Source organism: Passer domesticus, chromosome 3 (assembly GCF_036417665.1).
Source record: "Passer domesticus isolate bPasDom1 chromosome 3, bPasDom1.hap1, whole genome shotgun sequence".
Classification (NCBI taxonomy): domain Eukaryota; kingdom Metazoa; phylum Chordata; class Aves; order Passeriformes; family Passeridae; genus Passer; species Passer domesticus.
The window spans coordinates 67,191,310-67,214,266 of NC_087476.1; the positions used below are offsets into that span (position 1 = coordinate 67,191,310).

The 22,957-nt window shown below is 39.5% G+C and overlaps 1 protein-coding gene across 2 annotated transcripts in view; it reads left to right on the plus strand.

Moving 5' to 3' along the window:
- The window catches only part of UST (uronyl 2-sulfotransferase), a 151,780-nt gene that overhangs the window by 66,657 nt on the left and 62,166 nt on the right, over positions 1 to 22,957 (plus strand). For both annotated transcript variants that reach the window (XM_064413676.1, XM_064413677.1), the window contains exons 3-4: positions 5,057 to 5,212; positions 12,487 to 12,566. In XM_064413676.1, coding sequence (XP_064269746.1) covers positions 5,057 to 5,212; positions 12,487 to 12,566 — 236 coding nt within the window. The remainder of the gene's footprint in view (positions 1 to 5,056; positions 5,213 to 12,486; positions 12,567 to 22,957) is intronic.

The following is a 22,957-nucleotide window of genomic DNA, read 5'->3' on the forward strand; positions in this document are numbered from 1 at the left end:
TCTGGTCTGCTTTAGAGTTGATTAATTCAAAAAGCTTGTCTCTGCCTAGCATCATTACACTGTATAGGTGACTGTTTGTGTAACTGGAACTGTGTGGTTTAGATGGGGAGGGAGGATTCCAGCTAGTAATATATTTTGTTTACTCCCTTGTTCATTCTTCAGTCGTGTTTTCTGCTGACATAACTTTGTGTTAGCAGCTTTTCATTGTGATTGTTTTAGAAGTGAGCAAGTTGATACTTGTTTGAAATGAGATTTTTGATCAGCAATTCCTGCTGCTCAATTAATTTTGGAAGGCTGTCTCTTAGTGGCTTTTGAGTTTGTCTTTAAAGACCATGGCAGGCTTGTGAAAAACTTCAGTTAAAAAGAGCATCCAAGGTATCTAAGAAGATCTCAAAGCTGATGACTGAATTATCTGATCTGTCTTCATGAAATCCACAACGTGAGAACAGATATTCTCTGGAAATCATGGAAGATGAACTAAAAATTATATGCATGGTGGGTTACCATGCATTAAAATTCTGGAACAAGTTGTGTAAGAAATTCTTCAGGCAGCATGGAAGGATGTGCCTTCTAACATGCCATATATAATTTTTGGGGACACTGGAGAAAGAAGGGAGACACTGGAGAGAAATGGGCTTCTGAATCCTCTCAGGTTTGTAGTTACCTTATGAGTATCAGCCTCCTCTCATGAGTCAAATGAGCCATTCCTTTCACCAATTAAGCCGTTTTTTAAGTTCTTACAATTCTGTTTTAGTTGGACAGGAACAGAAAATGAAGCGGCTGGACTGGGAAGGTGCAAGGCTGTATAAAGATAGGCTAGCAAACGCTTCATTGTTTCCACAATCTTATCAGTACTTTCTGTGTTGGCCTTATTCACCTGATAAACACGGAGCACTGCCTGACCACAGGTTAGTGTCTGTTCAGAAAGGAGAAGCCAGTTCTGGCATCTGCTTCTGGCCCCACTTGTGTGTAGGGACACGGGTCACTTACTTGCAGAAGGTGTGAATAAAGTATCCAGTGTTCTCCTTCCTGAAATGAGTCAGAGACTGACACCTGGGCAGCTTGTACCAGCATTGGGAGATTTTTGGCAAATGGGCAAAATTGTGCTGGATTTGTAAAAGTGGAATGATATAGGCCTATGAGTGAATCCCTACATCGTTGACACTACAAGCAATTATACAGCCTAATTTTTTTAATGGTGCAAAGATTTAACAGTAGACAAAGCCCCCACTGAAGATGAAAGCCTGGGGTTTTATCAGGTTATCTGTTGAATGGCACCCTTTCTGAGACTGGCAGACCTCTCTGCAGAGGTACTTGACAGTCATTTTCTGTAATGCAAGTTCATTTGGGACTAAACTTTCTTTTTCTTCTTGGTTCTTCTTTAACTATGAAACAAAAGAAAAAACCTGTTTGAACTGACAAGTAAATTGTCATAAATTTTTCCAAACTCTTGGAGAGAGCTGTTGTAATTATACTGTGAGTTTTACTTTTTTATGGCTGTAAGTGCTGATTTGTGTAACTCCAAAGTGAATTATATGTTTGAATGGTTTGTATTACCTCTGGGCTTTGATGCAGTGCTCAATAAACTCACTCTGCAATTATTTTGCAGTTGTGTATATTGTTACATGAATATCAAGTTGACAGAGCATCATCTCAGCAGTTAGTCAGTCTACATGATACCTACTCTTAGGAAGTAAGTAACAACAAAATGTAATCCAATGAGCATTTTATAAATGTCCAACTGCTGTTTTTCACTTTGTTTCTGCTAATGCAATAGGAGCTTTCTTCCCAAGTGCCTTCTCTGCCACCATCTCTTGTATTGTCTGTCTTGTGAGTATCATGAGGGGGAAAGGAAAGTTCCTCTCTGGAGAAGTTTTCCATTTCTTGCATTTTTAGTTTTGCCTGATGTTCCAAACTCATGTTTTTGGAAGTCGTATTTCTTCTCCTCGAATAACTTAAGCATTTTCTAAATTTATTTATTTATTCTAAATAAATAAATCAGATTTGCAGCATCCCTAGGGAAGGGGTCACATTAAACAAATACTTGCTTGTACACCAAAAGCCTGTGTACTGCATGGCTTTGTGCACTGGACTCCCCCTTTGGGGCGTCTGGTGTGATAAGTGCCATGGTGACGCAAACGGAGGAAACGTGAGCAGGGTTTCAGGAGTACATCCCAAAAGCCAACCACGCTCAGCAGTGCTGCAAGGGAAGTTTTGGTTACCACTCGTGATTGTTCTTCTGAAGTGAGCTTTGAGCTGCAGCGCTTATCTTGAATCTTGTCTGATTAGACCTAAGTGCATTCACTGTGTACTGAAACAAGGCATTGATACATTGGTCTCCTTTAAGCTAAACAAGTGCTGGAAATAATAGCCCTTTATTTCAGGTTCCTTCATCTGCAGTGAGTATTTGCTATGTGTCTTTTTGGGGTTACCATGGTCTGTGTGCAAAACAGAATTGTGCTACCTAGGAAGGTGAGTTTCAGAAACAACTGTGAGAACTGGCCAAATTTGGTAACTACTGTCATTTTTCTAAGCTGAAAAAATTGTTTGCACTTAAAATAGAGTATTTACAAAGGCCTCCTTTAATTTTATCTAGTTTTTAAAGAATTACTTTTATAAGATTCACCCAAAGTTACTGGATAATCCTGTCAAGAATTTAATTAGAACTTGAATGTAATCTGTAGGCAGTAAAATTGTACTTGTCTGAAGTACCAATAAAGAAAAAAGTTTACTTATTATCTTGCCTAGTCCAAACTGCTAGGAAAATCAAAGCAGTAAATAATTATGAAGGATTTAAAAATATTTCCATAACACTATGATCTCTCATATTTCATCTAATTTCTGGGATGCTGTGCATACATGCAGTGTATGTGCTCTTTCTCCTGCCCTGACACTTGTCAGCATCTACTTATCGTGTCTCTTGAAGGCTTTCACTTACTTACACAACAAAGTATTCCAAAAGCATACGTCTAAGCAGAGGAGTAATTCCCAATCCACAGGTTGCAGTGATGTGTGGATGATGCTGCAGGACTGTGACAAGTAGTGATGCTAGTGTTTGTTATGCAAAGAAATGAACCAAAAAGGGGACAATCCAGAATAGGGCTCATGTTCTCTTTCATTATGGTGTGATATCAGCATAGTAAAATGTGCTCAAATGTTATCCTTTCAGACACCATTAACAGTAGTTTTGGGAAAGGTTAGCTACAGCTGTAGCACAGGGATGCTAAATTCATCACCTTTAGTGTTCTCTAATAATTGAGACGAGATTTTGCATTTCATAGGAAGCAAGGCTTCTGAAGGAAAGATTGATATAGAAATATGGGGACTATGTTTCTCATAGAAAACCCTACAGAAATGTTACAAAATAGTAAGCTAAGTGCCCTGTGTGGGGTTTGTATGGGCCTTGAGAGGCCCTTCTTTGCTTGCTGTACCAGCAGATGCAACATCCTACAACTTGGAAAGCTTAACTGAGACCATGATCACCCAACACTTACTCCTTCCCAGGGTAATTTGGGGAAAAATGACCTCCACATTTATGTTGCAGTGCAGGATATCCTAAACATATCAACATTGCAACCAGTAACAGCAGCAATGTTCATTTGGTCATGGAATGTAACATTGAGAGCAAAGTGCCAGTAGGATCCTGTTAAATGTAAGGGAATACAGATTTTTTCCTTTTTTTTTTTTTCTTTCTATTTGGCAGTTGTCTTTGAAAGTAGTCTGAAGGGTTGCCTGACAAATCATTTTGCTTCCCTGATGAAGATCTATTAGCAGTTCAAATGTAGTGAAGATGTACTCTGCACTGAAAAGTGCCATATGCCTCATCTGATTGCCTTTATGTTAGAATTCCTTCTGCTGGAAGAACATGATTGCATCAACAGCAGGAGTAGCTGTATGTTGAGACAGGCTGACACTTTGGCCATGCCTTGTACTGAACACAGGTTGCCTGGAACCCAAGTGCAGCCCCTGCAGGGGGGATGTCAGGAAACATTTTGTGTCATTGTCTTAATAGAAAAATGATCTTTCCTTAAGTGCTGTGTATGCACCACTGTGGGTGAAACTGTGAGCTCCTGACTCTGTTGGCCAACTTAAAGGCTTGGAAACAGCTTCCTCTGGGCCTATATCATCACATGCTGCTATATGCTGTACAGCAAATACTTGTCTAGTGCAGTAGTGTGACTCCAGAAAGCCTTTTGCTGAAACAATAACCCACAGACATCATCCAGGAACAAAATAAGGCTGCACCTGACATACTGTGGGACACTGAGTTACTTTTTGCTTGTTCTGGTTTCCTGGGGAGGAGAGCAGGGTGCAAGAGTTAGTTTGGGCTGGACACCATTCTCATTGGCCAGGTTGGATGATGCTGTTCTATTTTGATATTTAGTGAACATTACCTGTAGACCAGAGGTGATCAGACTGTGCCAGTTGGCCTCAGGCCCCCTGTGGCCCTGTGTTGATTATTCTGCACGTAGATCCTTGACCAGTGGCATGATTTGTTCTCTGAGTCTGTTCAAAAGATTCATGTTTATATTTGAAATTAAAAGGGTTGATTAATTTTAGCTCTGTGCAACTGGTTGTTATTTGGTTCCTTTTGTTTCTTTTTAAGCTGAAGTTTTGCAATCCAAGCATTCATTCCTCCTGCATTATGTCAGCTTGACTTCAAGTTGCCAAACTGTAGTACAAATTCACTCTTTAAATTCTTTTTATTGGAGATAGTCAAGTAAAGAGATTTCCATTGAGATTACAAGCAGTAAGATCAAGATCATTACCAACTTAATAATAATAGTAATTACCAACATAGTGTTTCTGGAGTAGTTGCCAATCTGTTACATTTAACTGTGTCTCAAGGAGGAAATCTCCCCTTGCCACCTCCCTAAGCCATGCTGTTTCTCTTCTGAAGAGCTGCTACCTTGCTGGGGGAAGTGAATGCTTCTGACCTGGGGCCTAGAAATGCTCCTCTATGTGTCTGCTGGCTTAAGGTAAAAGCATCTAATTCAGAGGTAGACAGAAACAAAATATCAATGTACTGACTCCATTTTTTTCAATCTTTGTTTAGGTACTTCCTTTCCCCAGTCAGGTGGTCTACAACAGAGTTGGAAAGTGTGGAAGTCGAACTGTAGTTTTGCTTTTAAGAATTTTATCAGAGAAACATGGATTCAACCTGGTTACATCTGACATACATAACAAAACAAGACTGACCAAAAATGAGCAGGTAAGTTACTCCTGCTTGTCTTAGATCCTGTTTTCTTATTACGTGTATGAAACTGAGAAACAAAGGCATATGCTAGCGTATAATCCTATTGAAAAGATGTATTGCTACTTTGTTCCGAGTAATCATGCGGAATTCATCGTTCTCTAAGTGACTTCACTTAATAAGAGAAATGGGTGGCAGAGCCAAGAACAACATGATGTGGCAGCTAACCAGAAAGACTAACTTCCAGTGAGACAGCTCTTGAATTTAGTCAGCATAGCAGCTAGACTACCAACAAGGCAAGAAAGGTTAGTTCAGTGCAGTTAAGTGCTAACAGATCTGGGACATGTATCCATGTATCTGCAGCCATTTATCCTGTAACCAGAACAACTTATTCAGACCTAGCTTGGGTCTTAAACAGAGTGGGAGTAAATAATAACCAAAAAAGCCCTTTTTGATAACTTTCTTAATTCACTTCTACTGATCAGTTGCTTCACAAAGTTGTTTCCCAGGGCCATGCTAACCCACATTTCTGTAATATGACATGTCCTTGATCCTATCTCAGCTTCTTGCTTATCTGTCTTTTTCATGTTTATTGCCAACCCTCACTGAGGGAAGTAGAAATACCACATGAAACCTCTACGCAGACACCCTTTTTCATGTTCCCTTAAAGCTGTAGAAGGATTACTTTTGCAGCTTTGTTTCTATGACAGATCCAGTTATTTAAATTTTCTTCTCTTCAGGGTGCACATGTACCCACTGTAAGTATCGCTTCTGTGAGTAGATTGATACAAGCGGTGCAGGAAAACCTCAGACTTGGAGTGCACGTCTGTAGTCGGATGCTGCACACGTTGCCCACTGCTGCTATTTTGAGCTGCTGATCAGGTAAAAGCTGCAATTGCTGCCTGTGTCACTTCTAGAAATAGCAGCCTGCAAACCACAAAAGGATGTGTGCAATGATCAAAATATGGATGTGGGCCTGCCAGTGACATTGTGCTGTGATTGGGGGTCATTTACTTGCATCCTGTTCATGAGCACAAGTTTGTTACTTTAGATGCAGCAGTTCATTCCAAATGAAAATTCAGGAGCTGATACTGCTCCTGCAGGTCTCACTTTCCTCCCCGTCAAGGTGTCCATGGGGTCCCACCACTGCTGGCTGACCTAACACTCCATACGTTCAGCCAGAGGTGGGGTCCAGCTGGGCAGGGCTGCCATGCCAGCCCAAATATGGCTGCTGTTCATGGTTGGATGTGGGACACCAGTGACAGGCTGTGGAGAGGGACAGTGTCCCCTCAGTGCCCCTGCTTGTGGCCAAGGAAATGCCTGCTCTGCATCTGCTGCAGCATGCCTGTGTATATCCTACCAGCAGCACCGTGCAGCCTGGCAAGGTTGCAATATGCTCCCATCAGAAAGGGGATGCTACAGAGCCTGTCTGCTTAGGTTTTCTGCTGGGATATGGAATTTCTGTGGGTAGGATTGCTTGGGTTTTGTTTGTATCTTTCATCAATTTTCATTGCTGATTGAGGGACATACCATAAATCCCAAAAGTCTTTCAGGTGCTAGTAATCCTGAGCTTTCACCATGATCAGCTTCTTCCTTTCAGTTCTGTTCTGTCTTTGGTTGGTGGATTTTCCTTTGCTGAAACATAATACAAGGTCACTTCTTCACAGTTTTCTGTGCTTTAGTCCAGCATGTGGAGGTTCCAGAAAGGCCCAGACTTACTTTTGATGCAACCAATAACACTAACAAATAATTATCTGCATTACTTTCTGCACTCCCTAAGTGGTTAATATACTAAACGGCAAATGTGCTGGAAGTATTGCTACAGAGCTGATGATTTACTCTGTAGATTTCTCTGCATTATTTGAGTCTCTTTATTTTTATTTATGGTTTATTTCCATAGTTACAATAGGCTCATAATTTATTGAGCAGTTTTGCTGAAAAGTGCCTTTGATCACCAGAGAACATGCTTGGAGACAGTAACTATTCTGTTGTTCAGGGCATTTTTAGTTGTCTTCTCAATTTTTGAGAGCAGAATATGAAAAAATAAATTATGTTTTCCACCTTTAATGTGGTGTAACAGGAGGAAGTTAAGGTAATGAATGATCTCAGGCTCCAGGCATTGGAACAAGAAAAAAGAGAGCTGGGCTGGGCTGTAGCCTTCTACAATGAGCATGGACTTCTCACTTGAGATGATATGTCTCTCTTCCTTCTGTCAATTCTGTGTCCTGTGTTTGGTTAAAGCCCTGATCCAGCCAAGACTTTACTGTAAATATTTAGCTTATGCAGTCTGCTGTTGTTAAATAAAGTTAAGCATGTAGGTGTTTTTAATGACTGTGGGGATTGCACATAATTGGAATCCATATTCTCATTGCCTTTTCCAGTCTGCTTCCTATGAAGAAATTTTCCCAAATTATGTGTGTCTGCCAGCAATTAGAAGTGCAGCCTTTGAACATCTGTGGGCATAAGGGAGTGAGTTCTGGAAACAGATGTATTAATATATGGCTTGCCATTTGCTATAATATTTTCAAGTAAATTAAATACAGGAAATAACACATAATATTAACCTAATTGATGTGGCTTTAAAATGCCACTCAAACTATTACAAAATGAAGTCTTCCCCTGCTCTGACTTTGTCCTCCACTACCTTTTTATTACATTCAGGGAAGTAAGAATGAGTATGTTTATAGGTATAGAAATGCAAGTCACATACAAGAGTAATTGGTAGTTTATCCTCAAATTGTTTCCTTCTACCACCCATCATTATGGCTGTGCAGCCAACTTTATATGTAATTCCAGTTCAACGCACTAAAAATCCATGACTAAATTTTCTTAAATGCTTTTAAACACAGAAAATTGGTCATACCAGCTTGGGGAGGTGAAGAAATTCTTGAAACCATTCCAAGCTTTTGAGAGCTGAAAATGAAGATCTAGTCTCATTCCTGGGAGTTGTGAGTTGTTTATGGAAATGAGTACTGAGATGAAAGTGATATACCAAAATTCTTGTAGGTACTTGTGCCTCCTGAGCCCTACATGCCTTCAGTAGAGACTGAAAGCAGTGGAAGAACGTAAAGAGCTCACAGGGAAGAGATACAGAGGGGTTTTTTGTCTTTTTTGTGTCAATATTAGTGGAGACCATAGTGTTATACAGCAGACCACACTGGAAAAATCCCAGTTGCCTCACCATTTTTATACATTTTGACCTCAAATTCTCACACTGAAATACAGCATCTTAAAAAAAAAAAGTAACATTTTGGCTGTTGTTTGGGTGGGATTGTTACCTTTTGTTCCCAGTAGAATTTATTTAATGAAAACCTCAAAGAAAGTGGGGCTTCCCTGAGTGGTTAGCACAGGGACTGGACTAGCCATCTCCAGAAGAGAGAAAGGTGACCTGTCTCGAAGGCCAGAGTTTTTGTGCAGGAACAATGCTGAGGCTAGAGAAAATCCATCCCCATCCAGCCCTCCTGGAGTCACTTCACGGTGCCATCTGCTGGAGTGTTATCTGCAATGCAGCACCAGCCCATTGCAAGTTAATTTCAAGAGTAAATTAGTGTATTTTTCAGCAGTGTTTCATTGAAGCTGCCTAATTCCTGCAGGAGAGCTCTGTGCAGCAGTGAGAGAGAGAAGTAGCTCTTTATGGGCCCTAATCCTAGCAGGTACATGCTCCTTTTGTACTTCTCCAAATATTTCTACAGCTTCTCCCTCTAACGATGGATGTGTTCTGACTCATCTCTTCCCTAACAGTTTGCCAGGGTTGTTTATCTTTTGCTTGCTTGTGTATTTTTATTTCTTTTCAAACTTAGGATGATATGATCGTCTGTATTTATATGTCATTCTCCTTCATCACTCATTCCATACAAAAGCACTGGTTTTCTTCAGCCCTCATCCTCTGTTCACTGTTGCTCTCTGCGGGTCCTCTGCATCTTATTTTCTTTCTTTTTTTGTTTCATCTTCTAGAAACAAATATACAAACAAAAAAAAATCTAACTACGAAAACCAATCAACTAAACTTATTCTTCTGAGAGACACTGGAGATTTTTCTTTGTTGTGGTTTTTTTTTCTTTAACATAATTTTAGGAGGAGGGAGGGATTACTATGTCTTTCTGAGCAATGCATTTGGGTTGTTAGCCTGAAAGCAGTTCAGGACAGCATGATGAGAGAGGGAGAGGCCCATGGGAAATATGGCCACAATTTGCATGTGGCCCTGAGCCATTACAGTTATTTATTTCTTCCCTCCTGACATCTGTGTGTCATTTCAGTTAAGCCTTACTTACCCTTTTGGCAGGGTTTTTAGAAGAATGGATTTTACTTGTTGTTCTTATGCACATTGTATCTTTATCCACATCTGCTTACAAGTCCAGTTGATCATTAACTGTCTAAATATGAAGGTACTCTAAGTCAAAACAAAATTCTGTTTCTTCTTTGGAGCAAGCTGTTGTCTTAGCTCAAGAGACTGAGTTTGGTAGCAAGGGATCAAAAAAAAAGCCAGGAGCCAGATGCTGTCCTGCTCTGTGTGTATCCTTCCAGCCTCCCTTTGCTCCTGAGGCTGAAGTGCTTGTGCTTGTCCAGCAGCAGGTTCATGTGACACTGACATCAGGTGAAATGGAGTGAGAAACGTGGCAGTGCTGTGATGTGAATCTGCTTCCTGATAGCAAATTGGTGCCAGCCCTGGGGTCAGCTGGGAGCCAAAGGAAGCTCATCTGGTGCTTCGCAACACTCACATACACCCCCAACTAAGTTTATCTAGCAGTATTCTACTAGAGCTGCCTGTGTTTTTAGATTTAATGAGATTACTTTGTATGGGTATAGTATCTTTATATCTCCATATTCATACTCTAGTAAGGCTTTTTTCATTTATGCCAAGAAGGAATTACAGTGATGACCATAGGGGCTTGAACAGAGTTTTTATACCAAATCAGTAACTTCCTTCTGCAGTCTTCGTTCCTTCATACAGATAGAGCAACAGAAGTAAAATGCAAAATATAACATCAGGCTTTATACAGTTCTGAGAATTTCACTTCTCCTGTAACTTGTCTCAGTGAAAAAAAAACAACCCAAAAACAAAACAAACAAACAAAACCAAAACAACAATAACAAAAAAAAACCAATAAACAAAAAAAATCTGTAGCAGGTTGACTATCACAGAATCCAGTTGAGATATCTAATACACAGGCTACAAGGTCTTCTATTGTTTGATTCTCCAGGTGAATGAAGAATATAATAATATAACTTTTTGGCAGAGTGAGTTACCAGTTCTAAAGAAATATCAACATATTGGTTTGCTAGGAGAGCCTTTGTTTCTTCAGAGCATGAAGGAGCAATACTCAGTTCCTTTGTGTTAAGTATTGCAAAGCTTCCTGGGCTTTCTAATTCTGATCTGGACAAGCTTTGCTCTTCAGGTTTATCAATTGCTTGCCCGATGCGTTTATATTGTACTGAAGAAGCTGTGGAAAGACCAGTTTATGCTTGAATTAAGCAGTCCAGACTCCATATATGACTAGCTAAGGAAGGGATTCTATTCGCTTCCTGACTATTTCTTTAAATTCCTTGTGTTAGTTTTTTTTTAATTGCACACGTTCTCTCCATATTCTCTTGTTGCTCTTTTCCCTTTATATTGTCTTTCTTTTGGTGATCTCATCTTACATTCAATTTCTTTGGGTTTTCAGCCTTTTTTAAATGTAACATACCTTGCTCTACTTTCTCAAACATAATATGTTGTGAGGTATAAGTTCTCTACCTAATATACCTTGATGTACTCAAGCTAGTTGGACAGGAAAAGGTCCATCCTGAGAAGATGGACAAGCTGAACTGTTTCAGTGGTCATAGTGTATGTGTGTATATATTGTTGAAGACAGAGGGAAAGTAAGGAAAGTGGGTAAGTGTGTGCACTTCTTTCTGGCAGTTAAATGGCTGTAGCTTATGTTGGCTGAAAGAAGAAGGCAGGGTATGTGCACAGGGAAAAAGTGGAGGATGCAAGATGGATAAGAAGCAGTAAGGTGTGACACAAATTACAAAAACCATGGCAAAATGTCAGTCCATTGAAACTGGACGTTAAAGGGGGAAAAATTTGGCAACTGCTGTCTCTTAAATGTGGTTTGGTATTTGCTATGGCATGGGCAGAATTTTTTACCATGCTCTTTTTGCTGCTAGTAACTCCACACATGCCAGTTACTTTGTTTTGACCACAAAGCAGGCTAGACTCCCATGTTTTTGCTTATTTTATCTGTGTCAACTATAGCATTCAGGTTTTAAGAAATACGTTTTTTAATTACTGTCTCCTCACATAGATTAATATGATTCAAATCAGAACATCTAGTTCACAGACTAACCTCTTTTTTTAATCCAGTGTATTAATTGTTTTCTACTACCCAGTTTGAAAAATCAATAAACCTGTCATTTCAAGTGTATTTCTGTTCAGTGTCCATAACATAGCCTGCATTTGAACACAGTACAGAAAATTGGAAATTAAGTCTTAGGAAATTAATAAGAAGGAAGGAAAATTAACTGAAACATTGACTCTCTTGCATGATGCTTCACTAGATACTTCCAGTTTCCTCTAAATCATAGCTAGAGTTCAGCTTACACAAAATAGATTATCATATCTGTAGTGTTGTTTACATTATTCTAGCTTAATGGTCTGGAAACTTGAATTATTTAGTTTTTTGGTGTTTTTTTTTTTTTAATTTAATGTTATGTGAATGGGCCTGAACTAGAATTTAACATCATCTTTCTAAAAATTCCCATTCAGTTTGTACTCCTAATTTGTTGTAATAGGAGAAGAAATTGCAAGTCCTGATTTCTATATTAAAACAAGCAGATCAGTTGGTGTCTTGAATGTGTTGGCAGTGTTTATTTTTACACAGAAATGACCATTGGTTCAGCTCCTGCTTTCTGTTACAGTTTCAGACATTTTGCATTTTTGGCATTGGGGTGAATACAGTTAGTATCTTCAGAGGGCAGCTGCCATTTGGAAGGCTCTTGCAGATTTGGAAAGAGTTTAGATTTTTCCTTTAGTTTATGCCTTTGTTTAAACTGATGCCCACTTTTAGAAGTATTTTGGAAGTACATAAGCTCTATGGTAGCAGAATGGTGTCTGCAGCTCAACCTTTCTTGCTTAGACATAAAAGATTCATCATTCTCTCTTGATGACAATGTTTGGGAGGGATAGTGGGGAAGAGGTCCTGAGCAATTCAGGCTTGAAAATTATATCATCATCTGTTGTTTGAAAGTTTTATGTTTGTCTCAAATTGTGCGTTGATGTAACGTGGAAAATTTGATTTGTTCATTCTTTTTAGATGGAATTGATTAAAAACATAAGCACTGCTGAGCAGCCCTATTTATTTACTAGACATGTTCATTTCCTCAACTTTTCAAGGTAAGGCATTTTTTGGTCAAAAATATTTTTCAATGATTTTTATTAATTGTAATACATAAAATATTTTCCCTCTTTTACTCATAAACAATACAATGCACTTCTTTTCCTTCCTTCTGGCACTAGAATTCACATTCCAAAGTTGTTGGTTTTTTCCCCCCACGCTCACTTTTCTGTAGCATAACTATGTACCATAAGTTTGTAAAAAGCCAGGATGCTATTATATGCTTTTGCCTCTTGAGATGATTGTGATTTACAATGTTTCCAGTCAACATGCAAGAGATGGTAACTTAGGTCTTTGAACTGTGCACTTGTGTTTTAAAAGTGGCAGAACACTTCTGTTGGTGTTTCATCTGTGTACAGCCAGACACTAAAAGGAGATGTAAAACTGCACTGAGTTCATTAATTTTGTGCCTGGAATGACTCTCCACCAATATAACCAATTTAATTTTGTTCTGGCAAAATAGCCCCCATTCCACAGGCTATGGAAGTATTTTTAAACCATGCAAACAGATTACACTCTGTATCATGGGAGTGCTGTTTCTTCTGGCAGATATTTAAAAGTATGCGGCAAGACTCTAGAGACTTTTATAGCACGGAATGTGAAGAAGATTGAATTTGGATGAAACTTCTAAGGAATTTTTGGAAGGACTTGAATAAGTGATGCCAGTTAGCTTTTAGCCAGGATGCAGAGGTTAAAGCTGACTGCAGATGGTTGTTGCCCAGGCTGTACATTTAGTCTGGAAATTATATTCAGGAACCATGCTATCTGTGCCACCAGATTGGATTCCTTGCATTTAGATTTTTTTAAATTCTGTAGAATTATGATCGTACTGGAGATCTTTGCCAAAGCTTTCCTAAATACACAGCATGGTACATTTTGTTTGCATGGTTAAATGAATGCATGGCTTCTGTAGACAGTGTAGTAAGAAATTACAAAATTTGGGGCAGGGTGTGTTTATTTTTGTTATCTTTGAAAATAAAATATTTTGAGCAATTTGAAATTCACTTGATATAGAACGTAACTATGGGCATGATTTTTTTATATTGAAACAAGAGGAGTTAAACAAAATTTTAATCTTCTGTATTCTCTCCTCTAATTCCTTGAGAGTTCCATTTCTAATGTATTACCATTAAAAAAAAATCATTAAGGCTTCACACTTTTGGTAAATTATCTTTTTCCTCTTCCAAACTGCAAGATCAAAAGAGTAGCCACATGTGAGGGTCAAAGGGATGTTCCCTGATTAGACTGATTTTACTGACATGGTACTCAACACTAGATCTGAGAGAAAAAGGTCAACAGTCTTAACTTCTTGCTCCTCCCATTTTGTGTACCTATGCTATATCCTTGCCACTAAGGTATCCCATTTCTTCTGTAGTGTATACATGATGTATCTACAACATATTTACCTTTTCCTTACAATACAAATCTGCAAAATTACAAACCAGTTACATAAGATGTATAAAATTATTTGTAGTTGCTCTTTTGGCTCTTTGCAGACCTGAAAACATACCTTTTGTTTTATTGACAGTATCCTTGGTTTAACTAGCAGGTGTGAAGTAGTGAAAAGGCTGATGAGTCTTCTAAATCAAACAGCATTGAATTGCAGCAACATTTCATACTAGTGTTCAGCTTTCTTAGTGTTTTCTGATAAATTAAACATTTTTAGTTTGAAAATTTATTAGCAGTGTTATACTTAACAGTAAAGTAGCATGTTTTATATTTTCTTGGTTATTTGATTCTAGGGTGTTTTTTTTTTAAACTGATTTCATTAGTAAATTAATTGTCAAATATTGCATTTACAGAAATTTCAGGATGTGGTTTAAACACACATTATAAAGATTACAATATTATGAAAGTGTTCTGGTTTTTCTTGATTTCTTTTGAACTGTTTCTTTATAGAAACCTTCCTACCTGTAGTGGTTAGCTGGACTCAGATTGTCTGTGGAATACTTTTCTTCCAATTTCCCCCATCTTTTCTGCCAGCTCAACATAAAAGTCGTACAAAACTCCTCAGACTAAAAGAATGGGGCTGAGAATATTGATGTGGAGTTTTCTGGGTGACAGCTGAAGACCTCAGACAATAGCTTGACATGAGCAGCCAGCAGAGTGGGGAGCAGGACAGATGCACAGGGATGGGTAGGAGACAACAGCTGACTCCTGACTGCAGGTTTAGGGCAGGTCTAGATCCATTAAAGGCTCAAAGATGAGCTTGAAGATTGAAGAACCCTATTTTGGTGAAACTTCATGCTCCCTTCCAGGAAAAGGCATGAGGCTTTCTACATGCCGTTGCAGCAGAACCATTACTGGAATCTGTGAATTTCTTCAGGAGCAGCCTTTTTGGACATCAGTCCAGTGACTCACTTCTCTTGTTTGGCATTTTATACCTTTGAAACCAAGTTTTTGTTCACAGGAAGGCATAAGAAACAATTTTTTCTCCTTCCCGCTGCATATATTGAGCTGGCAGCCAGGTAGGAGCTAGAAGGCATGTTACTTTGCTACGCTTTTGTTTGGTCACATTTGGAACAAAAGAAGTGTCTTCTGCTTGCCTTGCACCTCTCTGCTTGAGTGCTTTCAAGGTGTGTAGGGTTTGCATTAAGCCATTTAGAGCATATCACCAAGGTACTAGAGATGCAGAGAAAATATAAGCAGAGTCATGAAAAATGTGAATCTGATTTGGTTTGGCTTAAAATAGAGATGTAGAGTCATTTAGGGTAGAAAAGATCCTTAAGATGATCAAGTCTAATTGTTAACACAGCACTGCCAAATCCACCACTAAGCCATGTCCCTGAGTACCACATCTACATTTAAGCACCTCCAGGGATGTGGACTCAATCACTCCCCCAGACAGCCTGTCCTAATGCCTGACAACCTTTTCCATGAAAAAAAATTTCTGAATATCCAATCTAAACCTCCCCAGCACAACTTGAGGCTGTTTCCTCTTGCCTGGTCACTTGTTACTTGGGAGAAGACACCAATCCCCACCTGGCTACAAACCTCCTTTCAGATAGTTGTAGAGAGAGTCAGATTTTCCATTAACCTCCTTTTTTCCAGGTTAAAGAACCCCAGCTCCCTCAGCCATTTCTCATATGACTTACTGTCTAGACCCTTCACCAGCTCTGTTGTGCTTCTCTGGACACACTCCAGCACCTCAGTGTCCTTCTTGTAGTGAGAGGCCCAAAACTGAAGTGAGGTGTAGCCTCACCTGTGCTGAATAGAGGGGAAGATCCCAGCCCTTGTCCGGCTGGCCACACTGTTGCTGATATGGGCCAGGATGCCACTGGCCTTGGCCACCTGGGCACACACTGCCTCATGTTTGGGTGCTGCTGACCAGCACCCCCAGGTCCTTTTCTACCAAGCAGCTTGCCAGCCACTCTGCCCCCAGCCTGTAATGCTGCTTGGGGTTGTTGTGACACAGATACAGGACCCAGCACCAGGCCTTGTTGAGCCTTATACAATTCCCCATCAATCCAGCCTGCCCAGAGCCCTCTGCAGTACCTTCCTACCCTCCAGCAGATCAACTCTCCTGCCCAACTTGGTGTTGTCTGAGGGTGCACTTGATCCCCTCATCCAGATTGTTATTAAAGCTGTTAAACAGATGCTGTTAAACAGAACTGGCCCCATATGAGCCCTGGGGATCACCACCTGTGACTGGCTGCCAGCTGGATGTAGCTGTCCAGTTTTTCACCCAGCCAACTGTGCACCCATCCAAGCCATGAGCAGCCAGTTTTTCTGGGAGAATGCTGGAGGAAGCTGTCACAGGCTTTACTGAAGTCCAGGCAGACAACATCCACGGCCTTGCCCTCATCCATTGTGCAGGTCACCTTGTCATAGGAGTAGGTCAGGTTGGCTAAGCAGGACCTGCCTTTCACAAACCTAGGATGGCTGGACCTGGTCCCCTGGCTGTTGTGCATGTGCCCTGTGATGGCACACAGGATCATCTGTTCTACAACCTGCCCTGGTGTCAGTCAGGCTCACTGGCCTGTGCTTCCCTGGAGTCTCCTTCCAGCCCTTCTTGTAGATGGGCCTCACATTTGCTAACTTCCAATAACAGGGACGTTCCCACTTATCCAGTACTGTTGGTGAGTGATGGAAAGTGGCTCAGGGAGCACTTCTGCTATCTCCTTCTGTACCCTTAGGTGGATCCCATCTGGCCCAATTGACCTGTGTGTAGCTGCTCACTGACAATTTCCTCTTGAATTGAGGATTTCTTTCTACTCCCTGTATCTGTCTTACAACTTGGAGCAGGGTACCCCAAAAATAACTGGTGTTTTATTAAAGCCTAGGGCAAAGAAGGCATTAAATACCTTAGCCTTTTCCTTATCCTTGTTGGTGCTTCTCAGCTTCCCAAACAGTAGTAAAACAATAAACTTGTTGGTTTTTTTTAACATTGCTGATGTGAATAGCAGCAATGACATATCAGTTGAATTTTCTGCCGTTGTGTCCTGTACCCGCTTATAAACCTGTCAGCACTCTCTGATTATTCAGGAAAGCATTTACTTATGATTGTTTCCAAGTGAAAACCAAAAAAAGGCTAGATCTTCTTTCCAGAGTAAATCTCCCGTGGAAGTGAGCTAACCCTTTAGTGATGAGTTTGAGTACATGCATGTTTCTGAAGCCCCATTAGTTTTGCTGAACAAAGTTCTAAAACCTTGAAAATCTCATCCTGACCTGAAAGCTTGCCAAGGCCATTTCCCCCTCATTCTTGAACAGTTTTTTAAAAGTGCTTGTTGGTTCAGCTGAATAAATGAATCCCCCTTTACTGCACCTTCATGTTCTGATTCAGCACTATCAGAAGTACTATCTTTTCTCAACGCGAAGTAGTACAAAGAGGAAGACAAAAAGATAAATATTAAAAGGAGACATGAAGGCAAAAATTATTTCCAGCTTCAAACAGAAGATTAAAAACTGTCTTGTTTTTCTTTGATGTTAGTGAATTTCTACATAGCCCTTGTCACAGAGAAAGCTTTTATTCAAAGTGTTTTGCAGCTTCTGTTCCCAGTCTATCCAGAACAGCGATGGTTAGCTTCAGATGACCCTGTGCTTCTGGAGGGTGGCTACTTCACCCAGTTCCTTTCAAGACTGTTTCTTTTGTAGAAAGTGGTGCTGATATTTTGAGGGTTTGGGGATTTTTGTCTTTTTCTGATTTGAAGTTTATGTACTAATGTTGCTGGGAAAAACATCCAAAGTGCTAATCAGGAGCAAATATTAAATAATGTCTCTAAGTAGGTAAAGATTTATTTGTCGATGTATTTGCTGAGATTCTAGGTGTTGCTGGTAGATCCAGGGAGTACAGTGTTGGAGTGCAGAAGCTGTGAAGAAGCAGAATAACCTTCAGAGAGATAAAAAACTAATTCAGAATACCTGCAATTTGTTCACTGTGCATTACCATAAGTGCCTGTTGTCATCTTAGTCCAGGAAAAAATTAATCAGGAGGAAGCTTCAAATTTGTGGAAAAGCCCCCTTGATTTCTTAGTAATCTGCTGAATTAACTGTAACAGTCACTGGGCAGTCACTCAAGACACTTGGCGAGTGATCCAAGTGTCACAAATTTCAGAGAAGCAGGAAGAACCTTCAGAGGAATGCAGAGGCGAGTGGCAAGGTCGTGGTTTTGGGTAAGGATGAGTCAGGGATGTGGAGAATTGCACAACATCTGTTTTGGTCACGGGAAAGGCAGCATGTCTCTCTCCACATCAAACTGTTATCTTCTGGGCATGCACTTACATAGCCCAGTTCAGGCACAGTAGGGAGCTTGGACTTTCTTTCCTCTCTTGGAGTAAATGAGTGATGCAGGTGAATGTGTAAAAATCTAATGACATACCTCTGTCGGTGACTGGTGAGTTTTGCTTGTTTGAAGGCTGGCTGATCAGGGCAGGGTGAAGTCAGAGAAAGGAGAAGCATTAAAACAACCACCCAGAAAGACAAATGCTTTTTCACATCTCACTGGAGCCGTGAATTCTTTACTTTCTGCAGTAGCTATAGACCACTGAGGAATTAACGCCTTTAAAATTTTCTATAATGTGCTAAGGAGATGCAGAGATAAAGCACTGATTCTACTTAATTTTACAGTTTAATTAGCCCTTATAATTCAGTTCAGTATATCTTACTTGTTCAGAGTCAGGATGAATTATCACCCAGCGCTGCTGTGTCAGGAGTCATCCTTTCTGTGCTGTCAGGCTGCTGCCCTCTTCTTCCCTTCAGCTGCAGTTTTTAATATCTTAAGTGTATATTTAGCATGTGTGCATGTGCTTGAGGGAGGTGACACAACTTCACTTTTTGCCTAAGTTTCTAAAGAAATTAGCCATGCAGCAGTTTCAGGTGTCCGGCCTGTCTTTCCGTCCTCTCCCCTCTTGAATTGCTAAATAATTTCTGAACGTGTTGGCCACTTTGAAACCACATTGAAGAGGTCACTAGACTTCTGGGACAGCCACGCTGCAGGTACATCTGCTGAAGGGAAAGCCATGCAAAACAGAGCTGGTGGACTTTCTGCTGGGCCACAGCCAGCAGTCACGTCCCTGTGCCCTGCTCAGATGTCAGCCCCTGCTCTGTTGTGTCCTTGCCCAATGTGAGACGTGTGGGGAGACAGGTTTGGGGGAGGCGAAAAAGATCTATTGGGTCTTCTGCTTGGGAAGGAGCTTGCCTTTAGTCCCTAGAATCAACATAAGAAATATTTCCAGTTTTCTGTTTTTCATTAGCAGAGTTCATGTGTAAAGTTCTTGTTTTTCTTGAAATAAGCCTTTTTTGGTAGACAGTCTGTATCAGTATCACTGGATATTTTTTAATTACTTTTTTGCATAGATAAAATGGCCAACACTAACTAATAAAAATGAATAAATTGAGCTGCTGTAGCAGCAGACAGTGTCACATGCAGCAGTGCTGGTCAGGTTGCCAATTTTCATTCAACTCTGACCTGAATTCTGACCTATGAGTGACAATAAATCACATGCTATATGAAGGCAGATATGGACAGAGAAATTCAGTCTGGATAAGCCCAAAAGGAAGCTTGATTTCTGAATGTTGCTGAGCTTTTTCTGTTGATCGTTGGTTCTGTGTTTTTTCTCATTCAGAAGCAGCTCTAAAAATTGCATTTTAACATAGCATTTGGATGTTACACCATTCCCTTGTTCTTGGAAAATGTCTCTATAGCTAATAAACAATAGCTTACAAAAAGGAGGTAAATCTGGATGAATTAACTTTGTCATGTGAATAAGATTGCGTTTGAAAGCTGAAGCACACTCGGTGCTAGCAGCTTGCATGTTTGGAAGCCTTACATATTAGCTTGTTGATAATTTGGAAGGGCTGGACAATACAATTTTTTTTTGGAAAATAAACATCATGCTTTGCAATAATTTAACCTATGTATGTGTGTCTTTTGTTCATTGATTTGGAAATAGAATTTAACTTTTTTATAGACTGACTGGAGGTCAGTAAAACCAGAATGATTCTGTGATGCTGTTTTCATTGTCTTAGAGTCATGCGATTTTTGTCATGACACCCAGGTATTTTAGTAATTTGAGGATTATTGTTTCTTCTTTTCTTTGGAACAAGTAATGCCACACAGCGTGTTCATATTTTATAGAACTTGTCTATTATGTCTATTAACCATGCTCCACTAGCATTTGAAGAGTGTTGGGCAAATGCATGGAGCTGGCATAACAAGATGCTAAATCTCCAGAACCCTTGGGATGCAAACTCAGGTATACATTGTACAAAGAGCAGTAGTTGGGTCAGCTTGCACTGACTCTATCCAGCTCAGCTGTGGGAGGGGTTGGGCTCTCTGAATGCCTTCTTGAATCAACATCTTGAAACAACGATTGCAGCCTATTATCTATTAAAGTAATGTTATGTTGTGGGGTTTTTTTCTCCTATAAAAAAAAAATACACACTTAGGGAAATGTCATTAAAAATATGGTAGCAAAAAAAAAAGTTACCCTCTGGGTAAGCTGTTAAAAGTAGGGAAATGTCAGGTAAACTTGAGCATGGCCTTAACACTGTGTCTTTATATGTGTTCTTTATAGTCTGTACTTTTTGCTAACACATCATGAAACACTTTCTACCATCATGTGAGGTCTGCCTTGTAAAGTACACATTTCATGAATGGCCACATGGTGCTGTAATCCCTCCTACATATTTTTTTTTTCCTTTTTTATACTACCTTTTTTTAATTATGTGAGTGTGTAATGATGCTTTTTAACTGTGACTTGATGGAAGGCTAAGCACAAATCTAATGTGCAACTTGACCTTTATGTGATCTAAGCAGGGTTTTTCTGGGGTTTATTTTTTTTTAAAGCAATGCTTTATGGTGAGTTTTTTCCACACATTTTAAGATCATTTAGTTTAGAATTTATTCCCTGAGTTTTCCTGTGTTCTTTACATAATGGGTTTTTTTATCTTTCGTTCAGCTCATAACATGATATTTCCAGAATAGAGATGGTTGCTTGAAATCTAGTTACTGAAGGTGGGGTCAGGCATAACTCCTCAATTATCCTGTTTTTACTTTTGTTCAGCTTCCATGCTCACATTCACACTGCAGGTTACCAATTTGGGAGTAACTGGATTTAAGAAAGACGATGATTAGTCCAGAAGGGTCCAAAAGAGAATTAAAAAAAAAAATCAGAGATTTAAAAAATTTAAAAATTTACCTAAAATCACAGGAAAAGAAAAACAAATAGAGAGGACAGGAAAAGAGGGGGCTGTCATAACACTTCTAAAATTTTTTTTAATTTAAAAGATTCTGCAGATATAAAGGCACTATGCAGTTCTTAATGAGTAATGATAACACAAGTGGTGGACTGGAATTGTGTTGAGTTCTAGATCAAACATTTAGGAAAAGGTCAGAACAACAAGGAAAGCAGAGCAAACACAGAATAGATTATACTTCAGGATTTTGAAGCTGGTAGTGGCAGTTGCATAGCTGATCCTGCCTTCAGACAAAAAGGTGGATGGTGACAGTTCTGAGTAATTTTGAAGCTTTTTTACCCTTGATAAATAAGATTAAACCTGAAACGTCCATCTTTCAGAAAGGAAATGGAAGTCTTGATTCTAAATCACCAGTAATAGAGAATCTGCTGCACTTGATAAATTCTTTCAATAGTGAATTGTTCTCCCAGGTAGTAAATTATGAGTTATTTTTACTCCTAATTTTTCAGAGTAGAATTGACTCATTTTTCTTAGCTCTTAGAGTGCATTTGTCCACTATGTAAAGACTCATCAAATTTTTCACCTGTGTACTTTCATGTATAATTTCTTACACCCTCTCATGCAGTCTACTCTCAGCCTTCTCTGTATTTTTTCCCCTTCTCATTTTCCCATTCTCTCTTTACAAGCTGGAGGCTTTTAATTTTTTTCATCATTTTCGTGATGCTGCACTGCACTTTGTTCATGTTTTTCTGAAAATGGACTCTGTGAATGGTTGCATGAATGCTGTATCATGCCTTTGTTCCTCTCTCCCCCTGCTTCGCGGAAAAAGGGAAACTAAGATTATTATTCTGGCCTGTAAGGTTTCCCAAACTGCTGATAATATGTGGAAGTATGCATGTCCTTGCAATAACTACCCCTTCCCTGTGAATATGCTCTGCTTCAGGTTCTAGATGCTTTGAGCTTCATTTGCTGTATTACAGTGCAAAATGTTCTCTTGCATCTTTCTTGCCTGGTGGCTCAAGTGGCTCTTTACCAGCAAACCACTGCCTTCATTATTCCCTCCTTTTGCAGCTTTGTTTTCTGAAAATATTATCACTTTCCATATAGCTTCTGAATCACAGATTATCACATTAAACTGTGTAGGTTCAAAGCCTCAAACAGAGAGACATCCACAGTCCCTCTCTGACGGCAGATTTTCACATCTGCAACAAGGCAGCCATGTCATAACTTTCACTTACATTGATTTTTATATTCTACAGATTGCATACATGATATATACTGCTGAATTACAATTATTTATTTTTTTGTTACACACAGTTCACTGTATTTCAATTTCCACGTGGATGTTCCTGACATTGACTTGTTCTCTGCAACAGCCATTTCCACAGGATGGCTGGAGTCACCCATACTCCCCTTGATAAATGCATTCATACAGGAAGTTGAATATGCAGTATCCTTTGCATAATAACCTTCCTAAGAAATTGAGCCCCAGGATTTTATGCTAATGTAACTACCTCAGCCAAATCTGTGGTCTCATTCAATTTTGAAAATACATCTTTTCTATCTATCATGTTTGTTGATTTAATATTTTCCAAAGAGCTGTATCAGCTATTCTACTATTTGCAGGAAATTTATTGTAATACTTCGTAATTAGTTTTCCTATTCTTCTGTATAATGCATAACATTTGCATCTCTGAATTACAGTGAAACATTAATCAGAGGTCCAGAGAAATCCTGAGCCAGACCTTTGGAA